The sequence below is a fragment of the Antedon mediterranea genome, chromosome 3 (assembly GCF_964355755.1).
Source record: "Antedon mediterranea chromosome 3, ecAntMedi1.1, whole genome shotgun sequence".
Classification (NCBI taxonomy): Eukaryota; Metazoa; Echinodermata; class Crinoidea; order Comatulida; family Antedonidae; genus Antedon; species Antedon mediterranea.
The window spans coordinates 26,416,468-26,433,786 of record NC_092672.1 but is presented as its reverse complement, the minus strand read 5'-3'; the positions used below and the strand labels follow the sequence as shown (position 1 = coordinate 26,433,786).

The 17,319-nt window shown below is 34.3% G+C and overlaps 2 protein-coding genes across 4 annotated transcripts in view; one reads left to right on the top strand and one right to left on the bottom strand.

Annotated features, from left to right (window-relative positions):
- Positions 1–17,319, bottom strand: part of LOC140044221 (intermembrane lipid transfer protein VPS13D-like) — a 113,825-nt gene that overhangs the window by 22,715 nt on the left and 73,791 nt on the right. The window contains exons 39-59 of the mRNA XM_072088699.1: positions 16,809–16,953; positions 16,160–16,341; positions 15,447–15,646; positions 15,073–15,143; positions 14,690–14,801; positions 13,381–13,473; positions 12,975–13,092; positions 12,711–12,845; positions 12,225–12,378; positions 11,794–11,995; positions 11,204–11,438; positions 10,285–10,467; positions 9,655–9,821; positions 8,822–8,953; positions 8,425–8,569; positions 8,143–8,318; positions 7,425–7,548; positions 6,681–6,910; positions 5,644–5,755; positions 5,121–5,345; positions 4,533–4,605 (exon numbers count right to left, since the gene is read on the bottom strand). Of these exons, the coding sequence (XP_071944800.1) occupies positions 4,533–4,605; positions 5,121–5,345; positions 5,644–5,755; positions 6,681–6,910; positions 7,425–7,548; positions 8,143–8,318; positions 8,425–8,569; positions 8,822–8,953; positions 9,655–9,821; positions 10,285–10,467; positions 11,204–11,438; positions 11,794–11,995; positions 12,225–12,378; positions 12,711–12,845; positions 12,975–13,092; positions 13,381–13,473; positions 14,690–14,801; positions 15,073–15,143; positions 15,447–15,646; positions 16,160–16,341; positions 16,809–16,953 (3,214 nt within the window). The remainder of the gene's footprint in view (positions 1–4,532; positions 4,606–5,120; positions 5,346–5,643; positions 5,756–6,680; positions 6,911–7,424; positions 7,549–8,142; positions 8,319–8,424; positions 8,570–8,821; positions 8,954–9,654; positions 9,822–10,284; positions 10,468–11,203; positions 11,439–11,793; positions 11,996–12,224; positions 12,379–12,710; positions 12,846–12,974; positions 13,093–13,380; positions 13,474–14,689; positions 14,802–15,072; positions 15,144–15,446; positions 15,647–16,159; positions 16,342–16,808; positions 16,954–17,319) is intronic.
- The window catches only part of LOC140045103 (tripartite motif-containing protein 2-like), a 28,260-nt gene that overhangs the window by 415 nt on the left and 10,526 nt on the right, over positions 1–17,319 (top strand). The window contains exons 2-3 of one of the 3 annotated variants that reach the window (XR_011844545.1): positions 945–1,647; positions 1,988–4,008. The exons of 1 other annotated variant lie outside the window; for it this stretch is intronic. The gene's annotated coding sequence lies outside the window, so the exon portion shown is untranslated. Of the gene's footprint in view, positions 1–944; positions 4,018–17,319 lie in introns of those variants that run through there. One more of the 3 variants, XR_011844544.1, reaches the window with a different exon arrangement.

The following is a 17,319-nucleotide window of genomic DNA, read 5'->3' as shown; positions in this document are numbered from 1 at the left end:
TACAGGGGATTTGTTGCCAAATACTGCAGTACCCTGCTGGTTTATGGATGACTGATGGGCATTACATTGTTTTTATTGTTTTCTTACAAGATAGAAACTGGTGTTTACAGGAATTTGTGTTTCCTAAATACTGATATATTACAAAACCTAGCTGGTTTACTGGACGACTGGGCATTTATTTATTGTTTTCCTAAAATAACATAGAAGAAACTGGTATTTACAGGAATTCTTGTTTCCTAAATACTGATAAACTACTGTTTCTATAATTTGACAATATGATTTATATACTACACAGTATACAGATGGTTTACTGGCAAACTGGGCATTAAATTGTGTTCCTAATAATTTAGATAATTAAAGCATCAAAAACATTAAAACCACAATTTCTTTGAATTCTTTGAATTGGTGTTTTATGTATATCGTTTTTCAATTAACATGTTAATACCAATGCTGATATTAATAGTCGTCTGGTATAATATTAAGTAATATTGGAAATCACATTGTACAGTAGCCTATTTGAATTTCCAAAAGTCAAAACTGAATGAAAATTCAAATTTTCCCCTGACAGCCAAGATAAAAGCAGTGATACAGTATAACCTATGAGAATCCAGTACAGTACAGTCAATGACCTATGACCTGTATGTCCAGCAAGCTACTGCAGTCATTCCCTACAAGAAAGACCAGTCAACCAAAACAAACAATTAATTTCCCCACTGGGTGTTGAACATAGCTGCCAATACGTTGCATGCATCATCATTAAAATTTATCAAATAAAAAAAAGGGGGAATCCCTGCTTGCTATCTAATCGGTCACATGGGTTAGGAATTATGTGTTTGGTCCAAAACCATCAACTCGAATGCATTTTTCAGGAACAGAGTCCATTTTTGGAATAATTTTTATTTTGAAGTTCATTTATTACTGTAAATTTATTCTCTTTTGAATAGGATATGTTCCAAGATTGCTTTAAGCATTGTTGCATTGTTTTTGCTGTCATAACTGCTTTCATCTCGGTTGTCTTTACATCACTTATTTGTTTATGCATATTCCGTGCTAAGCGGCACAGTCGGGAAGATGAACAATCCCAAGGAAACAATTTTATACCTGATGATCAGGAAGATAACCAGTCAGAGCCAAGACCAGAGATAAATCATATAGTTGAAGAAGATAACATTCCGGAATTTAGATCACATATATTTACTGAAGAACCTTTATTTGTGAATTTGAAGAATGTAGCAGATTTAAATTCACAAGAAGATGAAGATAATAACGGCATGTATAATAATGGAAATATGTGTTTTAGCCACTTAGAGAACTCTTCAAGGGAGGAGGCAGAGAACTCGGGAAATGCTCACAAGTTACGCAAAGCTAAAAATAGATGCACGAAAAGAGACAAGACTTTACAAAAATTAGCAGCGGAAATATTATTACAGAAGTATTCAATTTGTAGAGAATCATTGCCATTTAGTAAATTAAAACAATTGGACACTCAAATTCACATTCACAGGAAAAGTTTGTTTGGTACTCGACATCACAACAAAAATCACAACAAAACTACACATAGACATCTTATGGAGAAAGCAGAAACAGTAGTATAGCGGGAAACTTTATGAAAGTATGGTCAAACAATATAAGGAGTTTTTAAATGTGGTGAGCAATTCCGTTGTTTTGATAAGTGTTTGGAAGGGAGTTGGCAAAACCTTTTTTCGTTTTTTAAGAGGTCTGACTTTATCTTTCTGAAAATACTTATCTGATGTTTATGTACTGTAAGATAAAGGTGCGTCCCATGTTCATTCTGAATATAGGGGAATGAGCTGTTAGAAGCTCATTTTTACCAAGCCTCAGAATTTTGTGGTAGAGTGGCCAGTTCCTTTCAGTCATCTTATCCTCCTAGTATATTCAACCAGGAAACCAGAAACCAAACTCAATTTGGCTTTATTATTAAATGCATTTTCTTTTATATTGTCAACATTGTTATTAATTTTCATAGAAATTCTGAATCTTGGTACTTGGTACGATGAATCCCCTTACAAGTCAAACAAAGCTATATTGAAATTGAGTGCAGGTGAAGCATCAGAGCCAAAATTTACATAAACATTTTTATTGTTAATTAATTACATAAATTAACGATTTTTATGTATAAGGATTTTAGATCTATAGGTTTTCTATCAATTAAATGTTCTTGATATTTGCTATTTCATTACTAAAGTTACATACTATCATTTATTTTGAACGATTTCTTGAATTTTAATTTTAAGACAGCATTTTAAACATGGTATTAGCTACAAAAATATAGGGGGTCTTTGTCAAAAATAAGTGGGTGGAAAAAAGGTTATTGTCTAAAAAGTTTAGGGAAAAGTGTGGGTGGAAAAAGGGTAATATCTAGAAAAGTTTACTGAACTCAACAAGAGTGGGTTGAAAAATAAACAGTATTTTCACTCCAGGATTCTTGAATCGGTGCTGTGTTGAAGTTAAGCTGGGTGGATTAAGGCCTTAAATTAAATTTTAGGCTGGGTGGGAGGAATTTAAAGGGGGTTTACTGCCTACATCCAACTAGCAAAGTTACTGTACATAATTCATCATGTATAGCATACGGAAACATTACAAAATAGCATGACTGAATTAGCAAAATAGAAAACGATAAAGCATTTGTTGATATAGATTTTGCAGTACACCACATATTTTGTGGTACACCACGTATGTGGTAACATACATGGTGTATATATCAACATTTGATTTCCCCATGTAAACCTTCAAACAAGATAAAGCATTTGTTATAACAGGGAAAAATTTCATTTTAAAATTTTGTTTAGCAGTTATTGCTAATCAAACTGATTTTTTAGTCGAGAAACATAGTTTTGTATTGTCTTTTTTGCTACACAATTTTAGAAATGTGTAGCAATAAGGTTGTTTTGTATAGCTTTTTGCTATGCTACACTGGCGAAATTATTCCCTGTATAATAATATTAAAAAGGATATGGTAGAATAATGGGTGTCACTGCCCACCTCCAACCAGCACAATTACTCTATACAAACAGCAAACAGAAAACTACAAAGCATTTGTTATGATATTGAAAGGATATAAATTTCTAATAGAAGTATAATGTCATGTGAGAGTACTTGTAAAAGCATTTTAATACTTTATTTCTACAAAGCTATATTCTAAAGCAAAGCAGCTATTATTTGAAAACTTCAGGGAAATTTTATTTTTAAGTCCTATTCAGTTATATTGGATTTGTAAGTTTTAAAATCATGAAACCACCATTTTAATTATGTTAGTTTATGTTACTTATCCAAATATTATAAATTAAAAGGCAAATTACTGCAAATATAACATTGCTGTGGGTATCAGTGGCTGGATCTCAATGAAGGTACAAATAAACACTGAAATAATGATGTATATGGAGATATAAATAAAATAAGCAAAAACTTAAATAAAAACATTAAAGTAAAAAAGTCAGAAAAAATTGCAGAGCTCTCAGTGCATATTCATATATTATATAATATATATACTGTATATAAGTATGGGTATATGGTTATTTAGCCAACTTCTATTCATTAATATAGCCTACAGTATACTGTATCAATAATACTACATATTAAATATATAAACTTATATTTTTTGGTCATTTGGAAGTTAATAAATAAATACAGCCTAGAAAACTAGCCATGCTCTATTTTATATTTGTTTTTATATCCTGTTCATCATAATCAAGCAGATGCATCCGCAATGGAGTTCATGACAAACTGCACTAAAATGATTGAGGTTGTGTTCAGTGGATTGCAATTGTTGCATTTCCATTTGTATTATGGGACATTTTCAACATCATACATTTACCACTTGCAGATTTCATGTACAACAAATAAGATTACAAGTTTCCACCAATACATAAATACTAAAGTATATGTCTACCCATAATTTACAAAATGGACAACAGGAATTTGTGTGAAGTAAATAAATCGAAAAGCGATGGGGATTAAATAATAATAATAATAATGTGTCATTCTCATATAGCACTTAATGCTTCACATTATTACACCAGTCACACTTATGGAAATGTACTCCCATAATGTTGCAGCTAGTAATCAGCACAGTCTTGACCCTACACCTGCAGTGTTGGCCTCAAACCCCGGATTTTCAATGAGAATTAGCCCAAAACCTACTGTACACTATCAAACTTTATGTGAACGAAAATGTGGACATACAGTATCAATACCATATTTGGACATATCACCAGCATGTTTGGGAACATCACACTTTTTTGTCAAACTAGTTTGATAGTGTAGATAGTGAAAATATTATCTAAGTCTGTTATTGCTATTTTCATGCTTGTATGATCACCTACTATTTGTGTGCCATGTTGGACACTGTTATCCCTAGTTGTCAATAAAGAATAATAATAGACAGAGCTATCATGCCCTAAATGTAATTCTCTCTGTAATTCACAGACCTCTGTGTTTCGCTGTCTGCCTCAGGTACAGTAGTAAATGGTTCTACTTTAAAACTTTAATCATTCAGAAAAAAAAAATCTTACCTTGTTCTAATCCCATAATACCATGCCTTGATTGAACTGTCAGTCCACCAAAACTACATTGCAAGCGACCATCCTGAAATATTCAAAATATATAACAATAACTATCTCTAATGTTGGTTTTTTAAAAAGATTAATGACCATTCTTACATACATTTCTTTATTTGTCCCAAAATTAATTCTGCTAAAATAAGAGACAAAAAGGAAATCCTCACGAAACCTACACAGGCTTGTTAAATAATAATAACAATACAAACAGTTTTTGCAAATTAGAAACAAAAAACAGGTTTTAATTGAATAATTCTACAGTACATTAGTAAAGAGAACTGTAAAAAGTATTGTGTAATAGTTGACATTTATATAATGACGATATAAACCCAGGCTGCAATACAGAAAGTCAAATGTTCATGTGTGGATGCGATGCTGTATACAATTTAGGCAGTATCCACTGATGATTGAAAATCATAGATATGTATTTGTGTTTGTGTATGGACAGGATGCCTTTACAGATTATATGATACTGTATTCAACTATACCGAAAAAGAACATGTATATATGTGTGAAAAGGATGCCTTTTCGACAGAACCGTACCTCTGTAAAATACCATGTTTGTGTTGCCTTCCTTTCATCTTCTGGTTTTTGTAAGATCAGATTTACAGGCTTTGTAGAGTCTGCTGCCATCTCTGCAATATCAAGAACAAGGCCTTCCAGAGGGCCTTTGCGTTTTGCGTTGGGGTTACGTGGTGAACATGATCCTTCGTTTTGAAGCATACCGGTACTTGTCATTCTCCACAGCTGGCTACGCTTGGCCGGCTCCTATAAAACAAATATTTATATCAACTATAGTAGACCAAACATCAGTGTTATAGCTCCAGTGTATAAACTCCAAACTTTTGCTTGGCGATGTGAAAGGGCTACCTGTCAATTGGTTTAAAGCCACCTATCCTCATGAACAGATTCAAATGGTCGAGCGATAAGGCAAGGGGGCCATTTACCATACCTAAAGAGTCAATATAAACAAGGGACCTAATGTAGAGAGCTCAGATCAGGCAAAAGTATAGGAATTTTGACTTGGTCAATATGGCCTACTTATGTCACAAATTATTTCTCCTACCTTTTTCATTAATACAACATTGTAGCCATCTACTGCATCAAGTACAAGTTGTTGATTACGATGTAGTCCTGATTGGCTGCCATTGATAAGTGATTGTAAATTGCAATTTGATCTAGAAAAAAATGTATACTGTTTCATTCAATCATTCACAAACAAATCTATAAATAGTGAAACATTTGAAAATTTAAAAAAAAAACTCAACTCAACAATAAAGCTGGAAAAAACATGGAAAGTTCCACTGTGTGAAGAGAATTGACATTCAACTTTAAATTTTAAGTTTAAAACATACAAGAAGATTAAAGTGTCTATTTATCAAACTAAATTAGAAAAACAATCATCTTAACTTTTAAGTCAACAGTTTTGTTTAAGTCAGTTTCCAAACCTTAGCACAATTTGATAACTCATTTTTGGAAAACAAAGTTTTCACTTTAAAAGCACTATAGTTTTTAACTATCTTTGGCTTAAAATGATTGATAAATGCTGGTCCTGTAGTCTAATGGTTGAGTATTTGCATTTGAGTAAAACAAACCACTTTTGTCAAAGATGTTCTAATCTATTACAAACTTTTACTGGGGATCAATATGTTTAAATGTGTCATCTTCATCACCACTGTGTATCACATCAGCCTTTCTTTGTGAGAATATCACTTTGGATGCTGTATATAATGGAGGTGACAGTGTATTGATAATATCAAACTAACATGTGATAGACATGGGTTCAAACCTATTGTACTATACTGATTGCATCCTTAGGCATATTGCCTCATCCTTCAGATGGGACGTAAAGCCATTGGTCCCATGTACATATAGTGCATGTTAGAACTTGAGAACTTGGTACACTATTCGAAAAGAGTACAGGATCGGTGTGCTGATCTGTTAGCAGCTGTCCAGCTGGCTGCATTGGGTTCATAGAGGGCCTAATCCCCATTCCCAGTTAAGCTTGAGGATGAAAATAAATATCTCTTTATCTAGTAGTTATAGTAAATCTACGAGAATTAAGGATGATGATGATTATCACAAAAAAATAAATTGACATACCCATTAAAAGTAGCTGCCATCGTAATGTAGATAAAATTTTCATAGTAGAGGCGTTCCCCCTCACCAATTTGATCAAGTTTGTAATATGCGCTAGATCCTCCTTTAACTGTACATTGCAATACCTTTGGAAGCTCTGGTTCATCCCATGCATAAGCAACGCAAGCTTGCGAGGTCAGTGTTGTATTTAATGAGTCATCAGCGACATCAACTTGACAAAATATCACATCAACCTAAAAGATAGAATTTTATATTTTTTTTCTCAAAATTTTAATCATAAATGTGTATAAGACAAACTGAACAGCAAACAATCATATTACATTCTTCGAAAGTCTTTATTGTCATGGGAAAACAATCCTGACAACCAGGATGCATCTTAACCACAAAGTTACAACTCTGTTGAATGATTTGAAGTTGATCATAATTGGTCAGATGTTTTGCCCTACTCTGGCGTTATTTGTACTTTATACTAAGTACATTTGAGAATACCAGCGGAAACAAATTCGCAAGTAATTTTCGGGTGGGACTCGAACCCACGACCGCCAGATCACTAACCTGGCGTTCATACCTCTAGACCACCAAGCTTGCAGTGATGGCTAGTGGTTAGATTCGAGCCCAAGTAAGCAGCGGGTACTGCACCAACAGGGTTGTAATTGTATTAAACTACTGTGGAGTAGCTTTGTTTTGCCCTACTCGCAAAAGCTACTCCACAGTAGTTTAATACAATTACAAGTTGATCATACTTACATCTGATTTATTGTCTATTTTATACGGTGGGGGCATTTTATCAACATTAGTGAACACAACAAAGTAGGTGGCTCCCCTGAGACTAACTTCCACGTGGAGAAGTGTAGAGTTGTTACCAGAGCCTCTGTGAAAGATAAGAGAAACACATATGAATATTAAAGATATAAATGTTATTGTTTTTAAATTGTATTCTTGAGTATTACACTTTATATTGTCACTTTTAGCACAAGCTTTGCTTTTTGAAATCAGTGCCTCCTTCATGTATATTGTAAGAAATTATACTCATGTTTGTTTATAAATGAAGGATATAAATGTTATTTTGATTTTTGATTTCAAACTTGATTAATAGAATAATCTTCCAACAATAATTGAGACAATTTATTTCAGCTTGTTGTGTCCGCTTTACTCCATATAAAGTAGTATAAAAATAGTCAACCATAATATCAAACTTCTAGGGTTAACTTTAACACAATTATTTAAAATTGGAGAGGCATTATTGGATTTAAGATGCTAGTTTGAAACCATGCCTACTATTCAATCAAGCAGTACTAAACTTGCAGTGAGTTGAGCATAGCCACACAAGAATATAATACAATTTATAATAACTGTAATACTTTTAGCAGATATACGACAACCATCTTGAAAAGGCCATCCCCTGTTTTGCATCACTTTACCTAGTTGACTCTCAATTAGTTTAGTAGTATGTCTATGCATTCACCTCATGTTAATGTTAAATGAGACTGGCCGATCTATCCTGAATCCGCCTGACCATCTACAATCCTTGACGTCTGACATTCGAACACAAAGCAATTTGTCTAGGTCATCTCGTGGCCAATGGAAGACAACACTTGACTCTGGCATGACAACGAGATGAACTTCTGGGACTTTGGTCCACTGCAAAAATTGACAACAGTATTAATAATCGTAAAAAATAAATAGTAACATAAAAATAACTTAAAATATACTTCAGTACTGAAATTGTATTATAAACGATACTCACCATGCCTTTGACAAGATGCCTTTGAGCAAATGCTAATTTACATCCTGCAAAGTTGACCAATTGGAAGCGAGGTACAAATGTTACAATGTGGGTAGACATATATCGACCTTTGCCAGAAACAACATCAATACCAAGATGAAACACCCTGTTAAAAAATTAAAGTAAATTTTGTGGAATTAGAGGGTTATCCCTACTAAGTGATGTGTGTGTAAAGCTCTGTCTACATTATCAAACTAGTTTGACAAAAAAGTGTGATATGCCCAAATATGGTACTGATATGACATCATCTCCATAATGGGCGCATCACATTTTATTTGTCACATACAGTTTGATAGTGTAGACAGAGCTTAAGGCATACAATAGATGATAGATAAATATTGTTGTCAGTACAACTTACTTTTGTGGTCTTCCATTGTTTTGCAAGAGTCTTAGTGAGCGAACTCCAGTACCTCTATCCAAGGAGAAGTCACTACACCAATAAGGTCGACCTTCATGTCCGGCAAATCCTTTACCAAGCCGCATTTGACATCTAGAAAATAAATTTGAAAAAGAATTAATGATCAATTACCTACCTTTCACAGTAAGTTTGGGGATACTTTACCACTAGTACAGTAAGTGGTATTAAATAACCATAATATTGTAAAGTGTTATTGGCACACTCACTCCATTGTTCTGGTGGTAGAACGAGTCTTTTCGGATAAGGATTATAAACTGTAGGTCCAGTGTACACATTTAGCTCATGTGTACTTTAAAGAACCTAGTACATCTTTCGAGACGAGTAGGGGGTTACCCCGGTGTATTAGTACATCACAGCCACTGATTATAACTGGGCCCTCTGGGAGACCAGTCTTTGACTGAAGAGGTCGCCCAGTATAAATAAAATATTTCAATTCAATCAAATGTAGGTTCTGTGTACACAAACAAATGTGCTCCAAGAACCAAGTACATCTTTCTAGACAGGTACTGTGAGTAGACAGAGGAGAGGTCCTTAATCGGCTGCACAGACATAACCTGACCTTAGAGGAGGCAAGTACTTGAAAAGTGTAACATATAAATCTAAGCGCTAGATAGAAGAAATCTATATATATATATCTATAAGTATATCAGTATACATTATAATTATCAGAAAAAGAAGAACAATGAAGGATAGTTACAGTATACAGAGTACAGAATTAAAGGCATGGTCCTGTTAAACATTGTTTAAAATCAATTCACTACCATCATACTTACTTGTATGGCTTCTCAAAATCTGAGAAGGAGTACAGAAGTGGTGACATGCTCCTTGCTGCTTCATGTTCTTCAAACTGTCCAGCAGACTCATCATCACCTTCATGTTGCTTAAAGATTAGCGGTAGTCCTGACTTGTTGATAAGCCAATAAGGTGCAGAGATTAGACACTGTATCAAAAGTAATTGAAAAAAAAGGACTGTAATCTGTAATGTTATTCATTAATTAATCTATATTGGACAATATTTTGATATCTAAATGTGAACAATAGCTGTATTTAAGTATTTATGATAATCATCATTTGTTATTATACATTCTTGGGTGGGTGACCTCTTCAGTTCTCAGAGAGGAGCGTACAGGACTATGATGCATGGCTGTGTGTGGAAGTAGCTGTGTATACAAACCATCTACTTATCTCAAAATGTACAATGTTCTTTAACACAAGTAGTTTTTGTACACTGGGACCTACAGTTTATTATTATCCGAGAAGACTATACCACCAGAATCATAGAGAGAGTGAGCCTCAAACCATTGCAGATGTTATGGCTACATATTATGGTTGTACTGTCTTAACCACTCACTACTCAGTCATTCATCAGAATTGTATTAATGAATTAGATCATTGGTTTATACCTTTAATGCTCTGGAAGCCCTGACTTCTACCTTGGCATGCAATGCTAGAAGTCTGTTTTTGGTGTCAAAGATTTGGATATCTCCACGCATATCATCTACTATTCCTGCAGGAAGATTTATTGCTGCTCCTTTTGGAAAGTTTTCTATGGTGAAGTTGAAGCTTACTTCACGGTTGATGTCAACCTTGGAAGGAAAAAGAGTTCACACAATTAATTTGAGTTTTGAAAAATAACAATGGCTACATATATTGTGATGACAATTACTACTGTACAGTGGTGGTGGTGATGATGGTAATGATGGTGGTGATGATAATAAATAAATACAATTAAAAAATAATGGAAGTGCTGATGGATTGTGATGATGGTGGTCTTGCTGATAATGATGATGGTAGTGATGATGATGGTTATTATGGTAGTGATGATGATGGTGGTCATGATGGTAATGATAGTGGTGATGATGGATGGTGATGCTGGTGGTGATGATGATGGTAGTGATGATGGCAGTGATGATGGTAGTGATGATGATGGTGGTCATGCTGGTAATGATGGTGGTAATCTAATGGGGTATGGTGATGATGATGGTGGTGATAATGATGCTAGTAGTAATAATCGAAATGATGATGACAGTGATGATGATGGTGATGATTGTGGTGTTCATATTTTATGATGAAGGTGGTGGTCATGCTAATGGTAATGATGAAGGTGGTGGTCATGCTGGTAATGATGGTAATGATGATGATGGTGATGATTGTGGTGTTCATATTTTATGATGAAGGTGGTGGTCATGCTAATGGTAATGATGACGGTGGTGGTCATGCTGGTATTAATGATGATGATGGTGGTGAGCTGGACGGTGGTGCTGATGTTGTTTTGGATAATAATAATACCAACAGTGATAAAAATAACAATTGCACTCTCACCCCATATAATGGCTGATCTTTGCCAGGAGCAATTTCTCCTTTCATTGTTGTTCCTTTCACAAAGTATTTAATCTCGTATGGCAACAGGTTGGTCATTACCAGAGTTGGTAGCAGTGTTAACGTATGACCTGGCTGTGGAGGGGTCTCAACACGTCGTGCAAGTTCTATCGATGACGGCTGTCTCTTGCTTAATGGATCTACTGGATATGCTTCTCGCTTCACCCAACAACAAAACCTACAAATTTTCAGCAGTAATTGATTTGATTTATTTTGATACACCATACATACAGACATTACAGATATGAACAAACAAAAAACACAATCATGTGTATAGCACCAGGGATAAATCATCAAAAGGGGATTAATATGCCAAGGTGTTGTTTTTGTTTCAACAACAACAAACTTCTAAATTGGAACCATTATAATTGGTCAAAGTAGCTGGTGACTTGACAAAAACGAAAGCTGTTTTTTCATGGCATGGGTTCAAAGGCAACTCACTCCAAGTTCTAGTGGTGGAAACACCTACCTTATAGGACAGTGATTAATTTACTATTGGTAAAATAAAAACCTCCTTAAATAAACAACCTCACCTAAAAAGTTCCTCTTCTTCTTCATCATGTGTTTTGCATTCCATCACCAAGGTTTCAGAGTCTGTAACTCGTTGCCAAAGGAAGGCACGTTTACAGAACTCCACTCCGCCATTCTTGGGTCTTGCACGAAGATGCCATGATATTCTATGGAGCGGTATGGGTACCTCACAATTAGGCTCGAGAATTCCCAAGTTTTCATAATCTAAAAGAGTGAAAAAGAATAATTTAATTTTGATACCCAAAAATTGATGATTTAAAAAAGAAAACGTATTAAATTGTGTATACATTTGGACAAAAAAGGTAACTGTATTTATTATCGTCTTCAAGCGTAACTGGAAACTGAGGAAATTTGGATTAGGTGATCTGACCAAAGTTAAGCAACGTTGGACATGGTTCTGTTATGGATGGGACACATGACATGACATACTCACCCACTGAAGTTGATTCTGGGTTTGTGACCCTGAGCTCCATTGGGATGCTAAGCCTACTGACTACCATTAAACCTGACCTCACTGTTATCACTTTTCTAGCATTTCCTTCTAAGGTCACTTCAAATACTAACCTGGCTGGGTGACTGCTGGAGAACTGTAACAAAACAAATTTGGCTTTGAATACAGATATGCAACCATTTCCAGTTAACATATAATGTGTGACACAAAGTGACAATGGCTGTTTATTCTTTAATAAAAACAGCATTTCCCAAAAACGTAGTATAGTGCTGAACAATAAACATCTAACATAAATGGAATAAGAGATCTGTCTGTAATGTTAGTAAATTCAGTTATTAAAATTAAGGTGTAGTTTATAATTGTAATATTAGTTAACTAAAGCTAGTGTCAACTTCAAAATCTATTTCACATGGATAGTGTCTCACATAACTTTGTGGTGTCATGCTACTTAATTAAAGGTTAACTTACAACATTTGAAGCTTGGTTTCTTTGTGGATTCGCTTGTCTAAAGTACACTCCAACTTTATCCACAGACACTGGTGATACCTTATGCCATCCGTCAACCTTTACCAGAACTTGGTGCATATGTGGCTCTCTTGTACTCTGTATGTTAACATACATTTTACATGTTAGTAAAAAATGATTGTAAAAAAAAATAAGAGAAAAAAAATCCTCTGAATGTAAAGAATTAAAAAAAAAGAAGAAAATACTAATTTTCAAGGAATATCTTACCCTATGCCGCATTTTATCTTTCTCCTGAAACTGAAATGTGACCTCTTCCTCCTGTTTGACCTGTATCCACGAACTAACATTCTCACTGTTAGAAACCTCACCTGTTGTCGTGGCAACACTAAAACAAGATAAATTTTAGCTTCAGAATGTATTGCATGACACAAGCAATGTACAGTTTCAAATAAATTGGATGACTCACAGCCTACAGGGCTGAATTGTGCACAGACCATTTTCATTTTCACTAAGGGTCAATTCATGTTGTCCCAGCTGCTACCAAACAGAGTTCACTCGTCTTTCAACAACAGCTAGGGCTGTGATAGACCAGAACACCGGGTATTTACTCTACACTATAGAGGAGAGTAATGAATATAGAATGATCTTACTTGATTTATGACTATGAACTTACATTGTTGGTGTTGTTGTCATTGTAGCAAAACAAAGCAAACAACCAGTCTTGTTGCGTAGAGCAAACGGTACAAATGGTTTTCGATGACGTTTGCTAAAAAGAAAAGATAACATTTTAGTTTATCAAAATTTGTATTGTATTGTCTTTATTTCAAAGGTCAAACGATATCGAAAAACTTTATATAAGTGTGGCCACCGAGGGAGTTATATTTTTATTTAAAAAATCCAAACGTAGAGTATGCTTTTTGAAAAATCTAGGGCATCTGCATCTATTAGTATTGGGCATGCCAGATGCAGCTGGTGAACTGATGTACACAGAGGTCCTAAGTTGAAAAAATGAAATGTTGGGTAAACAGAAAAAAAAAACCGAGGGTAAACAATAGAGGGCATGCTATATATAATTTTTAAATTATTACTATATATTATTTGTATTAATTTAAATTCACATGTCATTAATGTTATGTTGATTGAAGACAATGGGGATTTGTAGAGGCTGTACATTGGAGCAGGGTACTGTTTGGTTGTCTCATTATTATTACATTTGTATAATTATAATTGTTATAAATTTAATAATAATAATAATACCACATTTATATAGCGCCCTTTTCATGAGTAATAATGCTCAAAGGATTATTACCCCAGTATTTTTTGGGATCAAACACGTATGGAAACATACTCCCATAATGCAGCCGGTAACCAGCGCAGTTGTGTCTAGATCTAACTGGGTACTCATTTATACACCTGGGTGGAGAGAGGCAAACGTAAGTAAAGTATCTTGCCTACGGATACAAGCAATGCGGCAAGAGTTGGATTCGAACCTAGGTCTGACGATCGGTAGTCCAATGTCCAACACACTGCGCCACACGCCCTAATAGTATTGTAATGTGTTTTTTAGTAAATTGTGCCACTTTTACAAAAGTGTACTGTATGTTCAAGCCAAGCCACGTAGGCCTACAATAATTTTGTTATTAAAGTAGACATTTTTTTTACTAAACGAGTGTTTCAGTGAAATTTTCATGTAAAAAATCATAAAAAAATGCTTGGCTTGGCAGTTGATAGAAGGCTGTTAATTCGTGAAACAAATGCCTAAGAAATACTTTTGTTTAAAATTATAAACAGTGCCAGTGCCAGTTAATTGTATGAAAAACAGTAAAGAGTGATGCATTTTTTACTTTCTTTAAATCTGAAAAGGGGCCTAGATGTTTTTTGTATATCCAAAACAATAAGAAGAAATTGCACTTTTAGTGGCACACTCAAAATATTGGGAAATGCCCACGATAATCCGAAGACTGGAGGCATTAAGCATTTACTTTTCTTTGGTTGTAGAAGCCATTTTGTAGTAGTCTTCTGTCCAGTTTTCTTTGGTAATTTGTATCAGGTCTATCAAAGCACTGGTTACATTCAAATCCAGACGTTCATCCACTAAAAGAAAAAAAAAAAAAATGAATATACTTTAACAATGGTACAGTCCATAATGGGTGGGTATATTGTCCTGGTGGTTATTGTTCGATTTCCAAAAAACAATGGTAAATAAATGTTACTTTGTTGTCATTCTCCAGACAAAATGTCATGCTTTTTTATGTCCCAGAGATAAACTATTTATTAATGGTTTAGATTGCACAGTGTTGGTTAATATTACAAAACGATTACATTAATATATAGCGTGATAATTTACTACTGTGCATAATATTACCTTTTATTTGTATGAATAGCTTTGATGGATATGAAGTTCTTTTTTGTTGGTAGATCCATTCTCCCTTACACCTAAAATAAATGATAATGTATTATAACACTTCTTAAAAAACATTATTGGCGGTGAATAAATTTTTACAAGGCTTAATGTTATCTCATCTGTTTTTAGTTTATCTTGGTTTTCATGTGTTTTCTTACTGTGTTCCCTGGATAAAACCCTGTGATTTCACATGTTTTTTTTAAATAGGGTGTGGGAAGGGTGTGAGTTTGTTTTTAACGTTTTCCTTGTTTTTTTGATTAGCAAAATGCTATTCCTAACCATTGGAATGGAGCTCAAATTGTATGGTAGATAAATAACAAGTCTGATATGCCTACTTCCAAGGTTCTAGAAAAGGTTCCCATCCTGATAGGCTGCGGTTGTAATATTCTCCCACCAGTGTACAGCTAGCCTGCCCCTCAATGCTGGGTAGCAACTTCTGGAAAAAATGCAAGTTCTGCATCGACAGCTCCATTAGTGGTATGTCAATATCACGACAGTCATCAATTAGACAGATGGAAATAGATACTGCACGTACCTAAGTTTCACAGAAATAAAGTTATTATATTAGTTAAAAATTTAAGACATTAAAAAAATGAAGGTATGAAATATAATGTAAAAGAAGTAAAATGGGTATGGGCAGGTCATATAGCAAGAAGAGAAGACAACAGATAATCGACAAAAGAAGTCAAGAACGCAGTTGGAAGGATGACATATCATATGTGACTTGTGACTTGTGTAGAGGAGGGCTACAGGAAATGATAGAGTCGAGGTAAGGTAAGGGCATGTATGGTCATGACAACAACAAACATTTGTTGGTTTTGCTATCTGATCGGACTATACCATAACAAATGTATTGTGTAAAATAATATATATTTTATAATTTATATGTCTAGGGGGTGCCTGGATATAAAATTGCAATATAGGTAGGATTCTTCTGTCCGAATTTAGCCTAAATTAGTGGATGGGATTATACTTGAGCATGGGATTATACATGGTCATATATGGTAAATTTGTATTACCATATTTAGACATACCAAACTATACGGACCTCAACTCCTGCAACTTCTAGTTTCTTTTTCTCTTCATCACTGCTCTCTTTTTTCTCCACAACTTTGATGGGCGTGGCATTCTCCAGCAGCCAATTGGCAGCTTCATCAATTGAGTTGTTACTTTCTTCCAATGCTCTCATACAATCCTTATAGGCAAAACCAAGCTCTAGTAATTTAGGTACTTTGTAGAAAAAAAAAAATGTTTATTATTAACCATATTTGGATTACTGAATACAAAAAAGCTTATTAAAAAAAAATACCCATTTTGGCCATTTTTGGAAAAATAGTACAGGGATTTTTTGCGAAAAATGGCCAAAGTAGGTTTTTTTTTTTTAATAATACAATATACAAATTATACTATGTAGGTAATTTTGCATAAAGAGTTTACTAAAATCCAAAGAAGTTATTACACAATTAGCAATTTCAGCACTGCACCATTATTCCTCTCTAAATTAACAGTACAGTAGATGTCTTTAATTATTTATGTAAATATATTTATGGTATCATATTAATAAATATAGTTGTGTAAACATTGTTTAATGTCTTAGACATTTTATATTTTAAATGTCATAGAGTAGTAAATGGAAATGAATTTCCAATTGTTATGGACAAAATAAATGCTACAATAGTAGTGGATTATTATCATACCTAATAACTCTTTCTTCTTCTCATCTGCAAGTTCTATTGTTTCGTTGGACTGTACCATTTGTGTTTGAAGGGACTTCAAAAGACTTTGAAATAGATTGACATCATGGTAAGATACACGGATAGTAAGTGGACCTTGAAAATGTACCTATAAACAAAATACTACGATCATAATAATTCATCTTCAAAGCAGTAATTATTAAGAGCTATTTGACAGGTCGACTTATAATACAGAGCATGACCTACCTAGGTAACAAAAATGATGTGTCAATAATGCTTGTCACCTAGACCTTGAAATCGACGGCCACATCCACATGGGTCGTAGTCGACTGTTCCCGTCGACAGATATACTGTATGAACATTTAGATTAAGTGGACATTTACGTGCTCAAATCTGTCAGTCGACGTACCAGTTTCCTAGCGTGTGAGGTGAGTCCTGTATTCATTCTGAACGTAGGGGTGTACGCATATCATAAAAATGACGTAATATGGTAGAAGTCAACATAGTCGACGTG